Here is a 22,076-nt window from a genome sequence, read left to right as displayed (position 1 = left end):
CCTTGGGAAGAACAAATTGGAATTCACACACGGATCAACCTGGGGCGATGCCGCCCCCTGCCCCCCATCCCCCATGCTTGGCTGTCCTGACTGGGGGAGGGGGCGCTACTGGCATCTGGAGGGTGGAGGCCAGGGATGCCTCTCAATTCCTTGCAGTGCACAGGACGGCCCTACCACAGGGTGACCCAGCAGAGTGCCAAGGGTGAGAAACCCTAACTGAAGATCCTTACCCCCCCAAATTCAACCTTATTAGCTTTCTTTTGTTCAGTTGCCGTGGGTTCAGGGCTGAGCATACATTTTAGGTGTGAGAATGAGAATGGCTTAGAGACAAAAACTGAATGCTCGCGAAAAACGTCTAGATGACAAATGTTTTGGATAGAACTTCTAGAAATGAGGTGGCGACGGCTGCAGGATGAGCTGGGACCTTCTCTCTTTTGTAAAAATTCCTCGTTCCAGTTATTTTAAATACATGTTTAAGCTCTGAGCAGTTGGCCTGGGAAGACCCCGATCGGCAACCCCCTGTCTGTGTTCCATGCACCATGCCCAGGGCCGGAATGGCCACACTTACCTCTGCTCCCTCACCCTCCAGGGAGGCACAGAGCAAAGACAACAGAGGGGTCACGTTTCACCTCCACACCCTGAGCGGTCAGTGCAGCGGCCAGAGCTCCTGATGACAACGAGGCCCTTGGCTCCAGCCCACACCCCCCTGACGTGGCCAAAGCTGGCGAGAGCGCCCCTCGGCTCGCCGATCCCCCTCTTGCTCTGGATACTGCGCTGAGCACCTCGGGTGACGGCTCCCCTGGGCGTGCCTCCCTGGTCTTGGGTTCGAAGGCCCTTGCTTCTACTTACTTCTTGCTTTCATAGAAAGCAATGATGTCCTCAAAAGCGTTAATATCGAACTCCTCAGAGCCGTCAAATGAGAAATCTAGCATTGAGCAGCTGAAAGGGAGAATCTGTATAAACTAAATGCGCTCTTGGGGCAGGATTCGCAGCCCGGGGGCCAGGCCCTGGGGAGACCAAGTGGGTCAGGGGCCACTTTCAAATACTGGGACGTGGTTTTCTTTTTTTTTTTTTCTCTTGCCTCCTTTTGGGTGAAAAAGCTGATTTAAAAATGCACCTTTTTAAAAGGAGGAAAATGACACGCTGCTTTCAGACAAACGACATGGGGTCACTTACCTAGGTGCTAGCTCTACCTCCACACATATGCGTTTGTGAATCTCCTGAGGGAGTTTTTATTATAAAGTGTTCAAAAATAAAATGACTTTTTCATGTTTTGAAATTTTGTGACTCGCTCCTGGGGAATTTGTTGAGTCTTGAGAAACAGGTTGGGGACTCAGCTGCCCCAGGGCCTTTGCACATGCTGCCCCCACGGCTAGCACACCCTGCCTGCCTTGTCTGGCCCAAGTGGTCCCTTCTCAATGTAGCCTGCCTCTCTCAGGCTGCCAGAAGGGTCCCTCCCCTGGCTTTGTCATGGCCTCAGATGTCTGTCCAGTGTAGCCTTTTTTAATCCTGGAAGCGCAAGCCTGCTCACTTTTACACTCAGTAGCAACTGCGGTACGTGGAGGACCCTTGGCCATTGCTAGGTGGCCACAAGACACCCTTATAAGCAACGGTGCATCTGTGTTTCTGACTGAGAGTGAAGGAACTTAGCTGATTGGCTTTCGGGACACCCCAGGCAGGCTAAGGGCGGAAGTGCTCTTAAATCAAGCTTGTTGCTCTGTGAGACCAGCAGCCCTTGGGCCCCACCCGCCAACGGTCATGACCGGCCATGAAAAGCTCCTTTGTAAACTGAGCCGCCCACATCCCCCTAAGGCAGATGATGCACGAGGCCTGCCTCGCAGAAATGCGGCCACCAGATGCCGTTACTTCTGGGTCTTTCTTGTTGAAGCGGCTGCTGTGTTCCTTATTCTGGTCAACCCCGACCTGGGTTCAGAGTGTCGGGTTTCTGGCGCCATTTTAAACAATGCCGCTGACTACTGGCTTCACTTGGGATAAATCAAGGTCTCGCTCACCGGTACAGTTTTTCCGATGGGGTGCTGGCTCCTCTCTGCAGCTCTCCCAGGTGACCTCGGGCACCAGAGCTGCCCAGACCTGCTGGGGACACAGAGCAGATGAAGTTTGGGGGGTGGGGGTCGCTTGTAGCTGAAGGACTTTGTAACTTTTCCATGGAGGCTGTGATCCTGACTTGAGTCCGTTTAAAAAAAAAAAAAAAAAAAAAGGGCCTGACACTCAAATTTGGGCAGAACGGGGAACCGTGAAATGTTCCATTCCCCACAAAACAGCATCATCTATTTCCTACTTCTCATAAAGGCTTTAACCTTTTGGTCCTCCTTTAATAGACACCCTTCCTAAAATGCCGTGGTTGGTATCTCGAGCTGAGTGACCCTGGGGGAGCCACTCAGCTCTTCTGGGCCTCAGGTTATCCTCACAGAAAAGTGGTGACACACCTTCCTGCCTTGCACGTATGAGGTTAAATTATACACCCCGCTACAGACTTTCCGTTTGGGACGATAAAAGACCTTGGGAGCTAATTTACAACAGCCAAGGCATGAAAGCAACCTAAATGTCCATCAACAGATGAACGGATAAAGAAGATGTGGTATATTTACACAATGGAATATTACTCAGCCATAAAAAAGAATGAAACAATGCCACTTGCAGAACATGGATGGACCTAGAAATTATCATACTAAATGAAGTGAGTCAGACAGAGAAAGAGAAATTTTATATGCTATCACTTATATGTTGCATCTGAAAAATAGTACAAATGAACTTATTTACTAAACAGACTCATAGACATAGGAAACAAACCTATGGTTACCAAAGGAAAAGGGTGGCAGGAGGGATAAATTAGGAGTTTGGGATTAGCAGATACAAACTATTACATATAAAATAAACAACAAAGTCCTACTGTATAGCACTGGGAACTATATTCAATATCTTGCAATAAACTATAATGGAAAAGAAAAAAAGAAAGAGTTTGGGGAGCCAGAGAGAAGTGCTGGTTGTACAACCTTGGGAATGTGCGAAATGAAATGAAAATGTACACTTTGCAACGGACTATGAGTGTCCTCTTCTCAACAGTGACCTGGGGACCCTCCTACCTGCAGCCTTTTCAGCCCTCTCGGCCCGCAGGCGCCCGGCCTCCCGGAGCACGGCCATGGCCTGGATGGCAGCCCGGAGCACCGCCCAGCGGAACACGGCCACGGGGTCCATGCCGATGAGCTCCCGAACGTAGGAGCTGTCGCTGCCCCGCAGGAGGGCCACTATGTCCGGCCGCATGTAGTCCATATTCTTCTCCCGGAAGTCCTGGTGGGGGGTGGCAGGAGGGATGATGGAGGGGGGTGGTCCCTTGCCAGTGCCGGCCGAGGCCCTGGGGGCCAGCATGGGAAGGACTAGTGGGCAGTGCATCTCAACAACAGAGACGTGGCTCCTGCCGTGGAGCCCTCGACAGTAGAGCCAGGGGTTTGACACTGGGTCCGAGAGCCCTGAAACTTCGCCCAGCAAGAGCAATAAAGAGGAGGGACGGGGCTTCCCTGGTGGCGCAGGGGTTAAGAATCCGCCTGCCCATGCAGGGGACACGGGTTCGAGCCCTGGTCCAGGAAAACTCCACATGCCGTGGAGCAACTAAGCCCGTGCGCCACAACTACTGAGCCTGCGCTCTAGAGCCCACGAGCCGCCACTACTGAAACCTGTGCGCCTAGAGCCCATGATCCGCAACAAGAGAAGCCACCGCAATGAGAAGCCCGCACACTGCAACGAACAGTAGCCCTCACTCGCCTCAACTAGAGAGAGCCTGTGTGCAGCAACGAAGACCCAATGCAGCCAAAAATAAAATAAATAAATAAATGTATAAAAAAAAAAGTTTAAAAAGAAAAAAAAAAAAAGAAGAGGGACAGAGCAAGTGCCAGAGGGAAGGGGCCTCCAGGGTACCCACGCAGTCCCCTTCCCGCCTCCCAGGCAGAGCGTGACTTGACTGATGATGGCAGCGGATGGCTGCGTACCTTGATCTGATATTTCACTTTCCCTGCGAAGTGCTGAATGATGAACGCCGGCTCCATGACGGGGGTGCCGAGGAAGTACCTGTTGTCCTCATGCTGCTGTTTGAACTTGGCCAGCAGGGTCTGGCTCGTGGCGTGGGGAAAGCTGGGAAGAGGATGTAAGACCTTTAACTGCAGGAACTGCGGCCGGTCACCCACTCTGCGTTGCAGGTCGCGGGCCCTCCGTGGATGAGGTGGGCGGGTGCTTGGGCTCCTGCAGGCTGAGCACCGGGCCGAGGGCCGGGAACCTGCCACCTGGCTTGAAGAGGCTGTGAGCAAAGTGATGCACTTGGGGCTGCGGAGCAAACTTGGACCAGGCAGAGCAGCCCAGCGCTCACGCGAACGTGCGGTCCAGGCAAGACTGGACCTGGGCCTGCCGTGGGCAGCTCCTGGAATAATCCCAGGATGGGATGACTTCTGGTCTCAGGCCCATCTGCCCCTGGGTGCTGTGTCTTGGAGTGGGTCTTGCCCGTGTTCCTCTGTTAGAGGGAGGGGCCAGCAGAACGGGATGAAGCAGGGAGGGGGGCTGGGGGCAGAATAAGGGAGCCGTTGTACCTGGCTATTTTGGCCTCCCAGGAAGGAAATGCCACAGCCAGCTTTGGCATCCCCAGCCTCTGCCCAGCCTCACCGCAAAACACGGGCAGAAAGACGTGCCTCCAAATCCCCGATGCCTGGCTCCGTGGCTTAACAGGGGGCAGAGGAGGAGAGTCTCTGTAGCTACAGGGCACATCATTGCCAGGGCCAGGGTGTGGAGCGTGAGAGATCCATTCACTCAGTTGTGGAAATAAATAACATTTTAACACACTATTTTAGCAAATTCAATTCAAGCCTTCTCCGCCCCTGCCCCCATTCCCCCAACTCCATGATGAACTAAAATAGCAAGACTTTGTTTGTTTTTTTTTTTAAATAGCAAGATTTTCAACAAAGACAAATCCGACCCTGCTCCGCCCCACCCTGTCTTGCACACTTCCCACAGATTCGGCTCTGGGAGTTTCCTAGGAGTGATGATTTAGCCCTTCCTAGCACCCTGCCTCTTCCCTTGTCTGGACGTTCTCTCCGCAGATCCCGGCCTAGGATGGATGTGTCCTGTCCTGGACGGGACTTGGTCTGAGACAGGAGGTATGGCTGATTCACACCAGCCCTGAGGGGACTTCAGCAGCAAACAAGGGGCCTGATAAAGTGGTTGATAAAAAGACTGTCCACATCTGGACCCCCAGAACCTGGGAATGTGACCTTAGATGTAATCAAGTTAAGATGAGGTCATCAGGGGGAAATTCCCTGGCAGTCCAGTGGTTAGGTCTCGGAGCTTTCACTACCGAAGGCCCGGGGTTCAAGCCCTGGTCGGGGAACTAAGATCCCACAAGCTGCGTGGTGGTATGGCCAAAAAAAAAAAGGGAGGCCATTAGGGTTGGCACTAATCTACTAGGACTGGAGTCCTTATAAGAGGGGATGAGACAGAAAGAGAGAAGATGATGTGACTACAGAGGCAGAGATTGATTGGAGTGATGCAGCCACAAGCCAAGAACACCTGGATCCCCAGAAGCTGGAAGATGCAAAGAAGCATCCTCCCCTAGAGCCTTTGGAGGGAGGGTGGCCCTTCCCACACTTTGATTTCAGCCCACCGATACTGATTTTGGACTTCTAGTCTCCAGAACTGTGAGAGAATACATTTCTGTTGGTTTAGTCTGTCTGCGATTTCAGGAGCTCTGGCTGGGTGACCAAGCATGAAGCACCTTAAAAATACCTTCTCCAGCCTTCATGGTGTCCTGTGGACGAGGGGCGGCAGGCTTGGTAGAGAATCTCGCATCTGGGCCCGATTCCACGCCCTGCCCTTTGCAAGGACGCACCAAGCCCATGCCCAGTTTCTAGATTCAGGTCCCCCAATACTTGCCCGAGGACTCCCACGAGGGTGTGTTTCCAAGTTCACAGCTATCTCGAGTGTTAATATTTCTGTGGTGGATGGTACTGTATTTTGCAAACGTGAGGTCAGGATTTGTGGCCGCATGAGTCTGAGCAACTTGGAAGTTCTTGGGATGGTATGGATTTGGGGTGAGGCTCTGGGGCTGCAGAGCCGGAATGGTGCCCGGGTCTGCGGACGCACTGGGCCGTGGACACTCACTTGCTCTCTTCATCCAGGAGATAGAAGAGGCCGGTGGGCTTCTTGCTGATCAGATGTATGCAGCCAACGTTGTCTGTGTAGTCGATGTTGTGCCACGAGATCCCTTCGCTCTGGTACTCCTCCTGCAGGGTTCGAGGGGTATCCGGTAAGTTCATCATTTCATGGACATGTTAATATTTATGTAGCACACGTCATATAAAAAACATTTTATTTACGCATGCTTGTACATATTTAAATATAAATGTGCAAATAACATAGAATGCACATTAATGTACCAATAGGAATATAACAATAAAACTATAAAATTATTCAATAAATGAACAGTTAGCCACAGGAATGCACATTGTCAAACATCTACAGTAGGTCCCCTACGTACGAACCTTCAAGTTGCGAACTTGCAAAGATGCAAACGTGCATTTGCATGTCCAATCACTTAAGTTAGTTCACGTGTCTGGCGTACATTGTCACATGCGTGCATCCTCTACAAGTGGTTGTGCAGCTTGCCCTCCGTCTCCTATTGCTGACGATCCTTCAGCTCTACCATCTCCCACCTCCTCTCCCTCCTCCAGTCAGTAACCCTTCTTTCCTGTTCACTCGATGCCAGCCTCTGTATGCCAGCTGTGGTACTGTACTACTGTACTTTTCAAGGTACTGTACTGTAAGATTAAAAATGTTTTCTTTATTTTTTGTGTTTGTTTTTTTTAAATTAATTTATTTATTTTTGGCTGCATTGGGTCTTTGTTGCTGTGCACGGGCTTTCTCTAGTTGCAATGAGCGGGGGCTACTCTTCGGTGCGGTGCGCAGGCTTCTCATTGTGGTGGCTTCTCTTGTTGCGGAGCACGGGCTCTAGGCGCGCGGGCTTCAGTAGTTGTGGCACGTGGGCTCAGTAGTTGTGGCTCGTGGGCTCCAGAGCACAGGCTCGGTAGTCGTGGCGCACAGGCTTAGTTGCTCCGTGGCATGTGGGATCTTCCCAGACCAGGGCTTGAACCCGTGTCCCCTGCATTGGCACGTGGATTCTTAACCACTGCGCCGCCAGGGAAGGCCCTGTTTGTTTGTTTTTTATGTATTATTTGTGTGAAAAGTATTATAAACCTATTTACAGTACAGTACTATATAGCCAATGGTGTTAGTTGCATACCTAGGCTAACTTTGTTGGACTTAACGAACAAATTGTACTTACAAACGCGCCCTCGGAATGGAACTCATTCGTAATGTAGGGGATTTACCGTATCACAGCAAAGTGCTGAAAATCACACGTAACCCCCGCCAGGGGTCAGCAAGCTTTCTTTGTAAAGGGCCAGATGGTAAATATGTTAGGCTTTACAAGTTAGATGGTGTCCACACGATGACTCAGCTTTGCTGTCGCAGCGTGAAAGCAGCCACAGATGCTATGTCAACAAATGAGCGTGGCCACGTGCCAATAACTTTGGGCGGCCCCTGCTCTGGAACTGCAATGTCTGATAGTCATATAATGTGAGAGACCCACGTCATTTCGAACTTCTAACAGCCATGTTTAAAAATGTGAAAAGAAACAGGTGAAGTTAACTTTAACAATATACTTAATTTAACCCAACATACCCAAGGTGTATGATGTATGTCAACACATAATTGACATAAAAAATTACCAAAAAGGCATGTTACATTCCCTTTTTGCCCCCAAGCTATGTCTTTGCAATCCGCTATGTATTTTGCATTTCCTGCACAACTCAATGCGGACCAGCCATATTTCAAGCGAGAAATGTGACTTTCCGCCAAGAGACGTAATAGTAAAATTAGCTAAGCATCTCTATAAACCCATCAGTTTTCTTTCCCCATCAGAATCAATCATGGGAAGGATGATACTTGGGTAAAGACGGCTGGTTATTTCTCAGTGTGAAGACGCGTTAAGACAGGATATCTTTGTTGTTGACTGAAGCAAATCCTTACAAGGCAACTCAGTTTCTCTCCCACCAAAAGGACTTTCATGTCTGAGCAGAGAGAAGGTACAAAATTGAGCTGTGGCTCCAAATATCCCTGCCGTTTGCCTCATCCTGGGCTGGGTGGGAATGTTCCCAGACTCTCCCTTTTTTTTGCAGAGAAAAATTCTGGGGCGGGTTTGATGACAGACCAGGTCCCAAGGGAGATCCCGGTTCTGGCTCATTCTTTTCCTCCTTGGGTGGGATGCGCGAATAAGATGATATGTCCTTACCTGCTCCAGTTTGAAAATGTGCTGGTTGAAGTAATACTGGAGCTGCTCGTTGGCGTAGTTGATGCAGAACTGTTCAAAACTGTTCCTCTCAAAGTCTTCAAACCCGAAGATGTCGAGGACCCCAATGGACAAGCACTTGGGGAGACAGAGAGAATGGTTATTACTGGTGGGCCCTCCCTCAGGAGCAGCCTGTCTGCTGGTGAGGGCCTTAGAACCCGTAATATTAAACAAGGAGCCCTGTGGTTTTTTGATTTTTGGTTTTTGTTTTGTTTTGGGCCACGCTGCACGGCATGCAAGATATTAGTTCCTCGATCAGGGATTGAACCGGTACCCCCTGCAGGGGAAGCCTGGAGTCCTGTGTTTTCGTTCTGTGCTGGGCCCTGAGAATCGCATCCCGTCGGTTCCCTGGCCCTGCCCTGGGAAGAACTGGCCTGTGCCCGACCAACTGCAGCTGACGTCATGGGTTGCCTGCCGAGGGGGTGTGGTCCTCACCGAGACGGACTCTTCCATGTCCTTCTTGTTGAGGAGGGCGTGGTTGATCCGCAGCACGATCCAATCAAACAGGGCGCTGTATAGTGACTTGGCCATGGAGTCGCGGGCGGTGATGGCCTGTGGGTACAGAGTGGGTGGCACACCTTGGCGGGTCAGGCCCTGAGGTCTGTATGCACAGGCGGGGAGACTGAAGTGGTGACTTGAAACACCCAACTCATCTGACAAGCCCCCTTCTCACTTCGCATGCTGTCCCGTCAGCTTGGATGCCCTGGCCCACCCAAGCGTGAAGCGTGAAGCCCTGACCTGGCAGCCTGCGGTTGGGCCAAGTCTTTCTCATGGGCTGGCTGGCCTCAGAGCACCCTGGGGACTGCTGGGGTGGGAACGCAGGCTCAGGGAGGGCACCATGGGAGAACGAACCAGGAGGCTGGGCTGGGTTCAAAACCAGGTCCCTTGCGGTTCTGGGAGCACCATGGGCCCCACCACTGGGTGCCTAAAAGCAGCGATGGTCTTTACCACTTTTTAAAAAGGCTTTTTGGGGTCTAATTTACATACAAGGAATTCCTTCTTTGTATGTTCTCAGATCTAAGTTGTGACAAGACTCACTTGGCCTGCTCTCAAGATCTAGAACGAGTCCCTCTGGTTTTGTGGAAATGGAGCCGTGTAGGACGCAGCCCTGTACGTGGTCTTTTTCTGCTCAGCTTGGCGCCTCTGGGGAGCAGCCGTGCTGCAGGCTCAGGTGACCTGCGGCACCTTTCACGTACCACGGCTGGGTGCCTTTGCCCACAGGGGCTCCAGCTGTCTGCAGTACCCACTTCAGATGCCTAAGCAGCTTCCACCACCAGCTAAAAATCCACCCCCCACTGCGGCTAGGTACTTTCCTGCTGCTCCCCAAGCTATAAGTCTAGAGGCGTAAAAACACAAGAAAAACACATCACAGAGAAAACATCGAGGCTGGCGCAAAGGCCAGGGAGAGGTGCCTTATCAGGATTTAGGGACCCACACAATGGTTGTAAAGGTCATGCTCAAGCCCTGCGGTCGCAAGTTTTTCGGGCAAGGGCCTGTGAGTCAATAGGACCAGCTTTGCAGGCCAGTTCTGCTGCTGCAGCAGGAGAGCAGCATGTGAATGAACGGGCGTGGCTGTATGAAAATAAAGCTTTATTGACAGAAGCAGGCAGTGGGCTGAGTTTGGCCTGTGGGCCACAGGTGGCTATCCTCTGCTGGTGAGAACCAGCGTGCCCGCTGAGCAGCTGGACATAGACACCACACACGTGGCCCCGGCTCTGGCCTTATGAGCTGTACAGGCTGCTTTGTGCCACACCTGAGCTCATATGAAAACCAGAGTGTCGCCAGGGTTCTCTGCTGTCACTTTAGGGGCAGGAAAAACACTACCCATGCCAGCTGTCCCTGAAGACTCCCCTTCTGCCCTGTGTATTCATATTTTCGGGCCTGGCACCTCACAGAAGCCCAGGGCAGCACTCACCTCGCTGAGACTATAGGGAAGGATGAGTTTGTCGTTGGAGGTCACTGTTTTTCTTTTGGTCAGAACTTCCACTAAGATTTCTCGCTTCACCTGTTTCAGGGTCAAGGGGTGGGGGGAAGGGATAAATTAGAAGCTTGGGATTAACAGATACACACTACTGTTTTTATATAAAATAGATAAACAACAAGGTCCTACTGTATAGCACAGTGAACTATATTCAATATCTTGTAATAATCTATAATGGAAAAGAATCTAAATATATATTCATACGCACACACAAACACATATATATATATATGAATCACTTTGCTATACACCAGAAACTAACACAGCATTGTAAACCAACTATGCTTCAATTAAAATAATTAATTAATTTTTTTAAAAAAAGAGAGAGAGAGAGAAAGAAGGGGAGGAAAGTTGGAGAGCTCAGGGACTGGATCCTTGTGTCACTGAGGCAAGGCGTGGGGAGGGAGGGAGAAGGACACCCAGCAGCTGGGCCGGGAAGTGGGCCCAAAGCCCACCCTCAGGGCTGCCAATCCACAGTGTGTGCTACGCTTGGTGTGTCTCAAAATTATCACCACCCACAGGCTTGCTCGATGGCCCTGACAGTGTGGTCACACAGGCCTGGGTGTCACTGCGGGCCTCGGGCCCAGGTGCTGCCTGGTGACCTGTGTTAAAGCTGTCGCTGTTGGAGCGGGTTCCTGGCCTGGGTGCAGGGGCTGGGCAAGGGGCCTGGCTCTCCCCGACTGCCGAGTCCCATCCATGAGAAGTCAAGTGTTGGGGTAGCAGAGCAGCGCCGGTCTCCCAGCAGACGTGCTCACTCAGCCTCATGAGCACAACAGGAGCTGGGGTTCCCTGACGCAGGTGCACTTTAAGAGCCACAGATGGAATGCATGCTTAGAAAACAGCCTCGGCACCACAGGTATTTGGGGCTGGGTCATTCTTTGCTGTAGGGGGACTGTCTTGTGCATTCTATGACGTCAAACAGCATCCCTGGCCTCCATCCACCAGAAGACAGGAGTACCCCCCAAACGACACCAGACACTGCCCAGCGCTCCTGGGGTTGAGGACAAGTGGACGAGGGGATGGTCCAATCACAAGATGACCTCGCTGATCAAAAGATGATATTTAAAAAAAATTATAGTTGATTTACAATATTATGTTAGTTTCAGGTGTACAGCAAAGTGATTCAGTTTTATATACATATATAAACGATAATTTTGAAGAGCCTTCCAAGTGAGGGGTTGAGGTGGGAGAGCCCCAGAGGGAGTCCTTCTGAAATGAGGAAGGGTCAAAAAGATACCTGTACGCCAATGTTCACAGCAGCACTATTTACAATAGTCGAGACATGGAAGCAATCCAAGTGTCCGTCAACAGATGAATGGATAAAGAAGATGTGGCACAGATACACAATTGAATATTACTCAGCCATAAAAAAGAATGAAATAATGCCATTTGCAGCAACATGGATGGACTTAGAGACTATCATTCTAAGTGAAGTAAGTCAGACAGAGAAAGATAAATATCATATGATACCGCTTATATGTGGAATCTAAAAGAAAAGGATACAGGCACTTCCCTGGTGGTCCAGTGGTAAAGAATCTGCCTTCCAATGCAGGAGACGCGGGTTCGATCCCTGGTCAGGGAGCTAAGATCCCACATGCCATGGGGCAACTAAGCCTGTGAGCCACAACTACTGAGCCCGCACGCCACAACTAGAGAGAGAAAACCCACATGCCACACTAGAGAGAAGCCCATGTGCCACAAGGGAGAACCTGCATGCAGCAATGAAGATCCCACGTGCCACAACTAAAAACCGATGCAACCAAAAATAAAAAAAAATTTTAAATAATTAAAAAAATGATACAAACTTATTTACAAGCGAGAAACAGAATCACAGACATAGAAAACAAACTTATGGTTACCAAAGGGGAAAGGGTGGGGCAAGGGATAAATCAGGTGTTTGGGATTAAAATATACACACTATGGGGCTTCCCTGGTGGTGCAGTGGTTAAGAATTCGCCTGCCAATGCAGGGGACACAGGTTCAAGGCCTGGTCTGGGAAAAGCCCACATGCTGCAGAGCAACTAAGCCCGTGCACCACAACTACTGAGCCTGCGCTCTAGAGCCCACAAGCCACAACTAAAGCCCACGCGCCTAGAGCCCGTGCTCCGCAACAAGAGAAGCCACCGCAATGAGAAGCCCGTGCACCGCAACGAAGAGTAGCCTCCGCTCGCCGCGACCAGAGAAAAGCCCGTGTGCAGCAACGAAGACCCAACGCAGCCAAAAAAAATAATAATAATAAAAAATAAATTTATATAAAAAAATAAAGTATACACACTACTATATATAAAATAGACAACCAACTGTATAGCATATAGCAAGGGGAACTATACTCGATATCTTTTAATAACCTATAATGGAAAAAAATTTCTCACTTATATATGGAATTTTAAAAAACGAAAAGCAACCCCCAACTCCCCCCAAGCTCACAGATACAGAGAACAGAATGGTGGCTGCCAGAGATGGAGGATGGGCAAAATGTGTGAAGGTGGTCAAAAGGCACAAACTTCCGGTTATAAAATAAGTCATGGGGATGTAGTGTACAGCATGGCGACTGTGACTAACATTACCGTATTGCATAATTGAAAGTTGCTAAGAGAGTAGACCTTAGAAGTTCTCATCACAAGAGAAAAGAAAACCCTGTAGCCACCTAGGGTGACAAATGTAACTAGACTTACTGCGGTGATCATTTTGCAACATATACAGATACTGAATCATTATGTTGTATACCTGAAACTAAAATAATGTCGTATGTTTTTTTTTAGTTTTTTTTTTGCGGTACGTGGGCCTCTCACTGTTGTGGCCTCTCCCGTTGCGGAGCACAGGCTCCGGTCGCGCAGGCTCAGCGGCCATGGCTCACGGACCCAGCCGCTCCGCGGCATGTGGGATCTTCCCGGACCGGGGCACGAACCCGTGTCCCCTGCATCGGCAGGTGGACTCTCAACCACTGCGCCACCAGGGAAGCCTAATGTCGTATGTTAATTATACCTCAATTAAAAAAAAAAAAAAGAAAAAGAAATGAGGAAGGGACACAGAAGAGATGGTGGGGGGAGGAAGCAGGCAGACAGGCCCCAGTTTACAAAAGCGCAGTCAGTGAAGGAAGTTCTGGGCCTCGGTGGCCGCTGTGGCTGAGGACAGGGGCCAGTACCTTCAGGAGCTGTGACAGTGTGTCCAGCGCCGCAGGGGGCCCAACCTCCAAGCCTTCGTCTCGGCCCGTGGCTTTCTTCTTGTAAGTGACGTTGCCCAGGTACAGGATGGCCGAGAGGATGGAAAAGATCCTGGGGGAGAAAAGGAACCTAGGTCGGGGCACCTTCCCCAGCCGTGAGACAGCAATAGTTTCCAGTGAACTGGGCCCAAGTTTCCAGTGAACGAGGCTGAATTCGTAAAACCAGCAATTCCAGTCAGAACACACGAAATTCGAAAGATGTCCAATTCTCCACTGGGGACTCTCTTTGTGGAATAGGACTTGGGAGGCACATATCTCTATTTTTTTTTTTTGGTGGTAGTGGTGTTGGGCGAGAGCTTAAAATTTTTCTTTTTATGGAGGCATAACATGCATACAAAAAAAAAAGAAAAAGAAAACACACAATTCCCCAAGTATAGAGTTTTGATGAAGTGTCACAAAATGTACAGATGCCTGTAACTGGCACTCAGACCAAGGAACAGAACATTTCAGGCCCTGGAACCAGCCCCACAGAGGAACCACTGTCCTGACATCTAATACCATCTGTGAACCTGACTTCGGTGAAATCACGTGTACTTGCATCTGGCCTCTTACTGAAAACGTGTGAGATGGGGGAGCCAGGCGTGTTACCGTGTATAGCACATCCCTTCTTAATGCTGCCGACCAGCACTTCTCAGCCTCCGCAGTGCCGGCACCTGGCTTCTACCTACCCGGCCCCCCGCCCACCCCTGCAGTGTGACACTCCAAAATGTCTCCAGGCAAGACCAAGTGTCCCCTGAGGGCAGAATTGGGGCCCCAGTGAGAACCACTGCTGTGTGTGGGGTTGTCCAGGTAGTCAACAAACTGGGGTCTCATTTTTGTACAGCCCCTTAGCTAAGAACGGTTCTTAAGGGAATTCCTGGTGGTCTGCACTTTCACTGCCGAGGGCGCGGGTTCGATCCCTGGTCAGGGAACTAAGATCCCGCTGCGTGGGGCGGTGGGGAGGAACGGTTCTTCAATTTTTAAGGGGTCGTTAAGAAAGAAAACAGAATGCAAAGAAGAACATGCCACAGAGACCACGTGGCCCACGAAGCTGAGAATATTTACTATCTGTCCCTCTCCAGAAAGTTTGCTGGCCCCTGCAGGGATATATCACAATGTGTTTATTTAGTTAACCTCTGGCTGGTGGGCATTTGGGAGGGTTTCCAGGTTTGGGGGCTGTTATAAACAAGGCTGCTGTGTGCCTTCATGTGCGTGTCTCTGGGTGAGCAAATGTATGCATTTGGTTGTGTACACACATCCGTAGTAGGAACTGCCGAATGGTTGTCCACAGCAGTTGGCCCCATTCGTGCCCCCCTAGCACCATGCTCGGCAGAGATGTTCCCTCTGGGTATCCTGGTCGCCCGGGCAGGTGTGGAGAACACCCTGTGTGGTTTTGAAGAATTAAAACAATTTTTAATTGTGGTCAAACACACATCATATAAAATTTGCTTTCTTGACTGTTTTCGAGTGTATGGCTCCATACTGTGAAGTATACCCACACTGTTGGGCAAAAGCCCTGTGGTTTTTTGTTTTTTGGGTAAATATACCTGAGTAAATTTTATTTTATTAGATTTCTTTCTTCATCTACTGAGATAGTGTAGTTTTCCGCTGATTAACAGAATCTGTTAATGAGTCTGCTAATGTGGGGCTTAAAATTTTTAAATGATGGAGGAATTCCCTGGTGGTCCAGTGGTTAGGACTCCGTGCTTTCACTGCTGAGGGCCCGGATTTGATCCCTGGTCGGGGAGCTAAGATCCCACAAGCCACGTGATGCAGCCAAAAAAAAAAAAAGATTTAAAAATGATGAATGACCTCTGAAAAGCCCTGTGGTTTTAATTGGCATCTCCCAATGGCTAATGACGAGCATTCCCTGTCACTGCGCTACTCTCCTTAGTGAGGCTCCTACGATAGGGTGGGTCACATCTCAGAGGGACTGGTAAGCCCCAGGGGGGCCTGTGTGGGAGATGGCAGGGCAGCTGGGCCCGCCCACTTACTGCTTCTTGGTGGCAGGGAGGAAGCCCACCATCTCCATGGCCTGCTTGAGTCTTTCAAAGTCATGCTTGAGGTCCTCCCCATCTTCAATCTTCAAGTTATGCTGAAAAACAAAGTCGGCAGTGCTCTGGGTACTTCTGGGCTGGTGAGGGTGGCGTGAGAGGATGATTTTGGCTGGAACTGATGGGGTATGGCCCAGGACGTGGGGAATGAATGGGGTCCTTTATGCCACCCCCCTCTGGGCCTCCTTGGAGTCGGTTTGGGGGCTAGAGAGGGCCAAGGCGGACGGCCTCTGACCTCCCAGCAGTGCGTAAAGAGCCCGTGGGGAACAGAGGCTGCATTTGTGGTTGGGTCTCGGGGCTGTTTACCTGGTTGAGGTAGAAATAATCTTCAGGTTGCTTGAGCTGAAATTCCTGACGCTCTTCCTCGCTGACGCCAAGTAACAAATAATAAAACACATGGTAGTTCCTGTAGGTCAAAATTAGGAGAAAAAAGTTGTTTTTGGAGGCCGAGTGACAGCTACTCTTCAAACCACTGCTAATACTGCTTTGGAGACCAGGCCAGGGAGGAAACAGCAGCTCGTCTATGTACAAATTTGAGACAATAAGTCGATTCTTATAATGTCTTAAGAAAAAAAAAAAACAAAAAAAAAAACAAACCCAAAAATCAAACCAGGAGCTTTTCCAGCGAGTAGATTCCTCGGGTGGTGGGCATATGTCTTGCTCACTGGTGGATCAGAGATGCTTCTAATCTAACCACATTCTGGCAGACTTCTGAGCACCTACTCCAGTAAAAGCCCCGGGGAGGCACAAGAAGGTGGCAAAGCTCACGCTCCCAGGAGATCCGCCATGGCCTCCTGTAGATTTCCCCCATCTCAGGACATCTGCTTCTCTCCTTCATAGGGAAGAAGGCAGATGTGATGGATCACCAAGGAAATATCCCCCTACCTCTCATCCTTCTCTTGAGAGACCAGGCGAGACTTTTCAAGCAGGTACTTTTCGACCACAGCTCTGTCATCAAGAGGAAAAAGAAGGACAAGTGTTACACGTTAATACTGTTTCCTTGAAGAACAAGAGTGATTTGTTACCATGGAAAAGCCAGCTGCGGATTAACATCCCTGGACCCACGGTAAACACAGGGACCTAAAGGTAATCACCTTGAGTGTGGTAAACAAGCAACCTAAATGTTGAAAATCTTACTCTAAAGGTAAATACAATCATCATAAATGTGCCTCGCCCTACGACTACCATCTGTAAAAATAAGGAACCTGGGCTGGCTACTTCTGCCCTCCAGACCAGATTCGGGATGACAGCTGTACGGAAGCCCAAGCTGGCATCACGCAGGACGCCCCACAGGTGGCAGGAATTGAAACGATTGGACCCACGTGTCCACTAATAACACTGGAAGGTTGAACCCTGCTCCCACCATCTCCCCAGCCATGAAATGTTTCTCTAATTGAAAACCGAAATACAAGATAATGGATTCACTTTTCCATTCTTTTTGAAACAACTTTATTGATGATTGATACACGATAAACTGTACCTACTCAAAGCACGCAACGGGATGAGTTTTGACTGGGTCCTTTCACGTAATTTTCAAAAATAGCTTTATTAGGCATAATTGATGCACAACAGACTTACAGTGTGTGACTGGATGAGTTGTGACACATGCAAATCCCTGTGAGTCCACCACCATGACCAAGAGAGTGAACACATCCATCACCCTGAGAAGTCTCTGTGGGACCTTTGTCATTTCTCCTGCCACCCACCCCCAAGCAGCCACTGACCATCCCCTAAAGATTAGTTTGGATTTTCTAGAATTTAAAAAAAAATAGGGGATTTCCCTGGTGGTCCGGTGGTTAGGACTCCGTGCTCCTAATGCAGGGGGCCCAGGTTCGATACCTGGTCAGGGAACTAAGATCCCACATACCGCAACTAAGCCCTCGCACTACAACTACTGAGCCCGTGCACTGCAACTAGAGAAGCCCGCGTGCGCAACAAAGAACCAGCACAGCCAAAATAAATAAATAAATAAATAAAATAGACTCATTTAGTATGTACAGTACAGCTGACCCTTGAATAACACAGGTTTGAACTGTGGGTCCGCTTTATACGTGGATTTTTTCAATAGTAAATGCTACAGTCCTACGTGATCTGAGGTTGGTTCAATCCATGGATGTGGAACCAGATACGTAGGAACCATGGATTTGGAGGAACCTCAGACACAGAGGACCAACTCTAAGTAGTCTTTGGATTTTCGACTAACCCCTGCATTGTTCAAGGGTTAACCGAATATCGTATCTGCTTACTTTCACTCAACCCAATGATTCTGAGATTCAGCCACATTGCAGCGTGTATCAGAACTTCATTCTTTTTTATGGCTGAAGAATAGTCTGCACGTACAGACACACCACATTTTGCTTATCTGTTTATCAGTTGATGGACATCTGAAGGACCTGGGTCCATGAGGCTATGTGGGCTCTGGGGCAGGAATAAGGCATGTCTGCGGCCACATCCTCAATGCTAACAGAGACATCAAACATTCCTTGGAGATCTACTACGAGGTTCTAGGCACTGTTTTGCAGGGATTCAATGACCTGGATTTAAATGTCCCCAGGTATGGGCACTGTGGCCCCCACCGATGGACTGGATGAGGTGCTAAAAATTGGGAGAGGCCACACGTTGCTTGGGACTCCACAGGAGGGAGGTGGTCTGGCAGGGACCTGAGCCTGGCAGTGGCCCTGCCTCTCATGGGATCCACTATCACCACGTGTGTGAGCTGTACAGGTCTGCAGGTCATCCTCATCTGAACCCATCTTGTTACACTGAAGAGGAAGCTGGTGCCCGAGGGGTGGCAGGGTCGGGCCCCTGGTCCAGGGCCTGCCGGATGCTGCCAGCCTCTCTCACAGGATGGCAGTCTTCTGTCTGCAGCCTTGCACAGACACATACACACATACAACCTGCATGGGTGGGTTTCCAAGGGCTCAGACTGTGCTGTCTCTTCTTCCAAACCCGTATTTTCTTCCATTCCTTCCACTGGCCAGTAACTTGTAGTTCTCAGCAGTCTGTTTTCCTGCAGGAGGAGGCTGCGTCTGCTCCTACACTCACATTTTCATCTCAGTCTGTAGCCGATTCCCTGTACTGTGTCGGCATATGGGGGAGGACAGCGACCTCTCAGGGGCACCGAGCTGTCATTTGACTGGCCATCACCTCTTCCCTTTGCTGATCATTCTGGGAGCCTAGGCCCCTACGGGGGTCTTGAGGGAGCCAGGGATCCCGCTGGCACTGAACCCTTGAGCCCACAGGAAGACGAGGCCTTGCGAATTGGGGAACTGGGGGAAGACTTGGACTGCCCCTGACCCTTGGCCTCAGCGGGAAGTGGCATCGAGAAGTGTCACCTGCCCAAAAGCAGAACCGGGTCTGGGCCTGCTCCTCGTGAGCTGGCGGCAGCTGCTCCCTGGACAGGAAGTGTACCTCCCTCCTCGGAGTGTGGGCAGGCCACAGTCAAGGGCTGAGGCAGGACTTCCTTTCCTGAATCTGAGGCCATAGATAGGACTCTGAAGCTGGCCTATGAGGTCCAGCCACCCAGGGCCACAGGAGCTGAGCCTGACAGGAGCTGAGGTGGGACAGGCTGGCCATTTAGCTGAGGGCCAGCCCTGCTGGTGTGCTGGATCGAATGGTGGCCCCCAGAAGACATGTCTACCTGGAACATGTGACTGTGACTGTGAAAAAAGGTATCTGCAGGTGTAATTCAGTGAAGGATCTGGAGATCAGATCTTCCCCCATGGTCCAGATGGGCCCTAAATCCAAGGACAAGTGTCCCAAAAGACAGAAGAGGAGATCACAGAGAGACTCAGGGGAGAAGACCACGTGAAGACAGAGGCAGAGATTGGGGTGATGCGGCCACAAGCCAAGGATGCCTGGAGCCCCCAGAAGCTGGAAGAGGCCAGGAGGGATCCACCCCTAGAGCCTCTGGAGGGAGCGTGGCCCTGCCCACACCTTGATCTTGGACTTCTGACCTCCAGAACCATAAGAGAATAAACTATTGTTTTGAGCCAATCGGTTTGTGGTACTTTGTTTCAGCAGCCGCAGGACATGAAATGGAGAATGCAGGAAGGAGAGATCTGGGCGGAGAAGGTGGGGGGCGGTGCCCACTGGAAGCAAAGGCTCTGGCTTCTGGCCTGCAGAGCCAGCCTGGGACCCAGGAGAACATGTGCAGCCTTTTGGTGTCTCTGCTCCCAAGAAGCCACTAGAACTAAAGAAACTGTTTCTGTGTCCTCTACCCAGTCAGATACGCTGGGCTTTTCCTGCTGGTCAGAGGCTCTGCAATGTGGCAGATACAACTGTGCAAAATATGGACCCATGGGAGAAAAGCAGATTTAAAATAAGGAGGGGGGGGGAACTCCCTGGCGGTCCAGTGGTCAGGACGCGGTGCTTTCACTGCTGGGGCCCGGGTTCAATCCCTGGTCGGGGAACTAAGATCCTGCAAGCCACGCAGCACAGCATAGAGTAGATTAGAGTAGACTAGAATAGAATAAAATAAAGTAAAATGAGTGAGGGTCTTTGTGGAGAAAGGTCTGAAACCTGCGGGCCAGGTGGGGACAGGTGGGTGGCTCCGCCCATGCAGATGCCAAGCTGGGCCCAGCAGTAGTCGGGAAGGGACCACTGGACAGCCCATGGTGGGGCTGAGGCCCACTTCCAAGTGTCCGTGAGGGCTAAGGGGCCAGAGCAGATGCTGCGTTTATTGAGGGTCTCTCTCCTGCACTACTGCCCATCAGGGCCTGGGCAGTGGGAAAAAGGAAAGAAGCCAGAGGCTGAAGGATTTGGGAAAATAACATTTCCGTCCTCGTCTTGAACAGGCACCATCCACTGAAATGGTCGTCAGTTAGGTTTAGATGGACAGAAGAACCTGGATACTCTGAAGTCCTGGAGGACCTCTCCCTTCCTGAAACACCGGCGCCTTCTCACGGCCTCCAGGGGCCTGTTGCTCGGGTCTCCCCACGCCTAACATTTAAGGCTTCTTATCCTGATGCTCAGAACTTCACCTGGAGCCTTCGCAAATCCCACTGCCACTGCAGCCCCTCACATCAGAATGTGGAGGGGGTGGGCTCCTTCGAGCCACCAGGCAGTGGACTGTGCCGAAAAGCCTTTTTTTTTTCCCACTGTGAAATAGTTTTATTGGCTCATAAGACCTTTGCCTGTTAGAAAAATACCCAGAACCCTATGCAGTATTAAATCACAATTACATTTTTTAACTACTTGAAACTACCCAGAATATAATTTTTTTAAAGAAAAAAAATCCTATAGTATTAAATTCTGAAATGACATTATGACAAAATAGATAATTCCTTGTAACATTAACTCATTGCATAAAGCTGCCAGATATTTTCATTAGTATAACCATTGCAGAGTGCAAATGGACACAATTTCTTTCTTTTTTTGGGGGAACACAATTTCAACATGACACATTTAGCTGAATTTAACTGTGCCCTCACCTAAGGAACTCACATTTCTGGCACAAAATGTAGACCTGTTTTAACTTCCACCAGACAGTCAACTTCACAATCCAGTTACCACCTATGGACTCATCCACCTACTCATCCATCTGTCCATCCAAATCCATCAATCTACCCACCAGCCTCTCATGAATCTACCCATCCACCAATGAGTCCATCCATCCATCCATGAATCTATTCATCCGTCCACCCATCCATGAATCTACCCATCTATCCATCCATCCATCCATGAATCTACCCACCCAACCATCCATCAATCTATCCATTTTTCCACCCATCCATCCATCCACCCACCCACCCATGGATCCATCCATCAATCTATATACCCTCCCTCTCACCCACCCACCTCCTTTGAGTACTTCCCTGGACAACTGCCTCACTTTGCTACCCAGCATCACGTCTCCTTCTAGCTAAAGGGGCATGTTTGGCAAATGCCAGAGTCCACATCAACTCTCCCTGTGGCGTCCTTAGACCCACTGAATTAGAAACATCAAGACCAGGGCACCTGTGGCGTGCCCTTGCCTGTTCTTGGCAAACTCTATCATGCTAGGACCTCTAGCTCATTATACTTACTCCGTGGGTGCCTGGGCCCACGGGGCTGCCCTGGGGAAGGTAGGGTTGGTTACGAAGGTGCCGCCCCTCCCCCACCCACACTCCCACCTCGACCCACCGCTCAGACTTTCACATCAACGACTGAAAATCACACTTGCTTCCCTGTACGATTCACAAATGCCTGCCAGCCCACGATTTCAGCACCCAGCTCTCTGCTGGCTCAGTCCTGGCAGCCCGCTGCAGGGAAGCTCAGGACCTCAGACCGAGGGCTGAGTGCACAGCCTGGGCGGCTACAGACTCACCCTCTCACGATGCCGCTCTCCAGGTAGTTGACCTGGATAAATTTCCCAAATCGGCTGGAATTGTTGTTGTGAGCCGTTTTAGCATTCCCGAAAGCCTGGGAGGAAAACAAAAGGAGGTTTTCAGGTTG

General features: G+C 50.2%; 1 protein-coding gene and 1 non-coding gene across 13 annotated transcripts in view; one reads left to right on the top strand and one right to left on the bottom strand.

Moving 5' to 3' along the window:
* MYO9B (myosin IXB) overlaps positions 1-22,076 on the bottom strand; it is a 91,076-nt gene that overhangs the window by 25,550 nt on the left and 43,450 nt on the right. For 7 of the 12 annotated variants that reach the window (XM_060296847.1, XM_060296838.1, XM_060296845.1 and 4 more), the window contains exons 3-15: positions 21,949-22,043; positions 16,527-16,589; positions 15,948-16,047; positions 15,582-15,682; positions 13,531-13,660; positions 10,320-10,409; positions 8,840-8,956; positions 8,348-8,482; positions 6,160-6,281; positions 4,005-4,146; positions 3,105-3,309; positions 2,013-2,094; positions 850-939 (exon numbers count right to left, since the gene is read on the bottom strand). In XM_060296847.1, coding sequence (XP_060152830.1) covers positions 850-939; positions 2,013-2,094; positions 3,105-3,309; positions 4,005-4,146; positions 6,160-6,281; positions 8,348-8,482; positions 8,840-8,956; positions 10,320-10,409; positions 13,531-13,660; positions 15,582-15,682; positions 15,948-16,047; positions 16,527-16,589; positions 21,949-22,043 — 1,472 coding nt within the window. Of the gene's footprint in view, positions 1-568; positions 584-849; positions 940-2,012; positions 2,095-3,104; positions 3,310-4,004; positions 4,147-6,159; positions 6,282-8,347; positions 8,483-8,839; positions 8,957-10,319; positions 10,410-13,530; positions 13,661-15,581; positions 15,683-15,947; positions 16,048-16,526; positions 16,590-21,948; positions 22,044-22,076 lie in introns of all 12 variants that reach the window. The other 5 variants (XM_060296841.1, XM_060296846.1, XM_060296844.1 and 2 more) reach the window with 4 other exon arrangements.
* Positions 17,420-17,492, top strand: TRNAR-CCU (transfer RNA arginine (anticodon CCU)). The gene has a single exon. It is a non-coding gene; the product is annotated as a tRNA-Arg (tRNA).

The sequence above is a fragment of the Globicephala melas genome, chromosome 3 (assembly GCF_963455315.2).
Source record: "Globicephala melas chromosome 3, mGloMel1.2, whole genome shotgun sequence".
In the NCBI taxonomy this organism is placed as follows: domain Eukaryota; kingdom Metazoa; phylum Chordata; class Mammalia; order Artiodactyla; family Delphinidae; genus Globicephala; species Globicephala melas.
The sequence above is the reverse complement of the archived record's forward strand: the minus strand, read 5'-3'. Positions and strand labels throughout refer to the sequence as shown.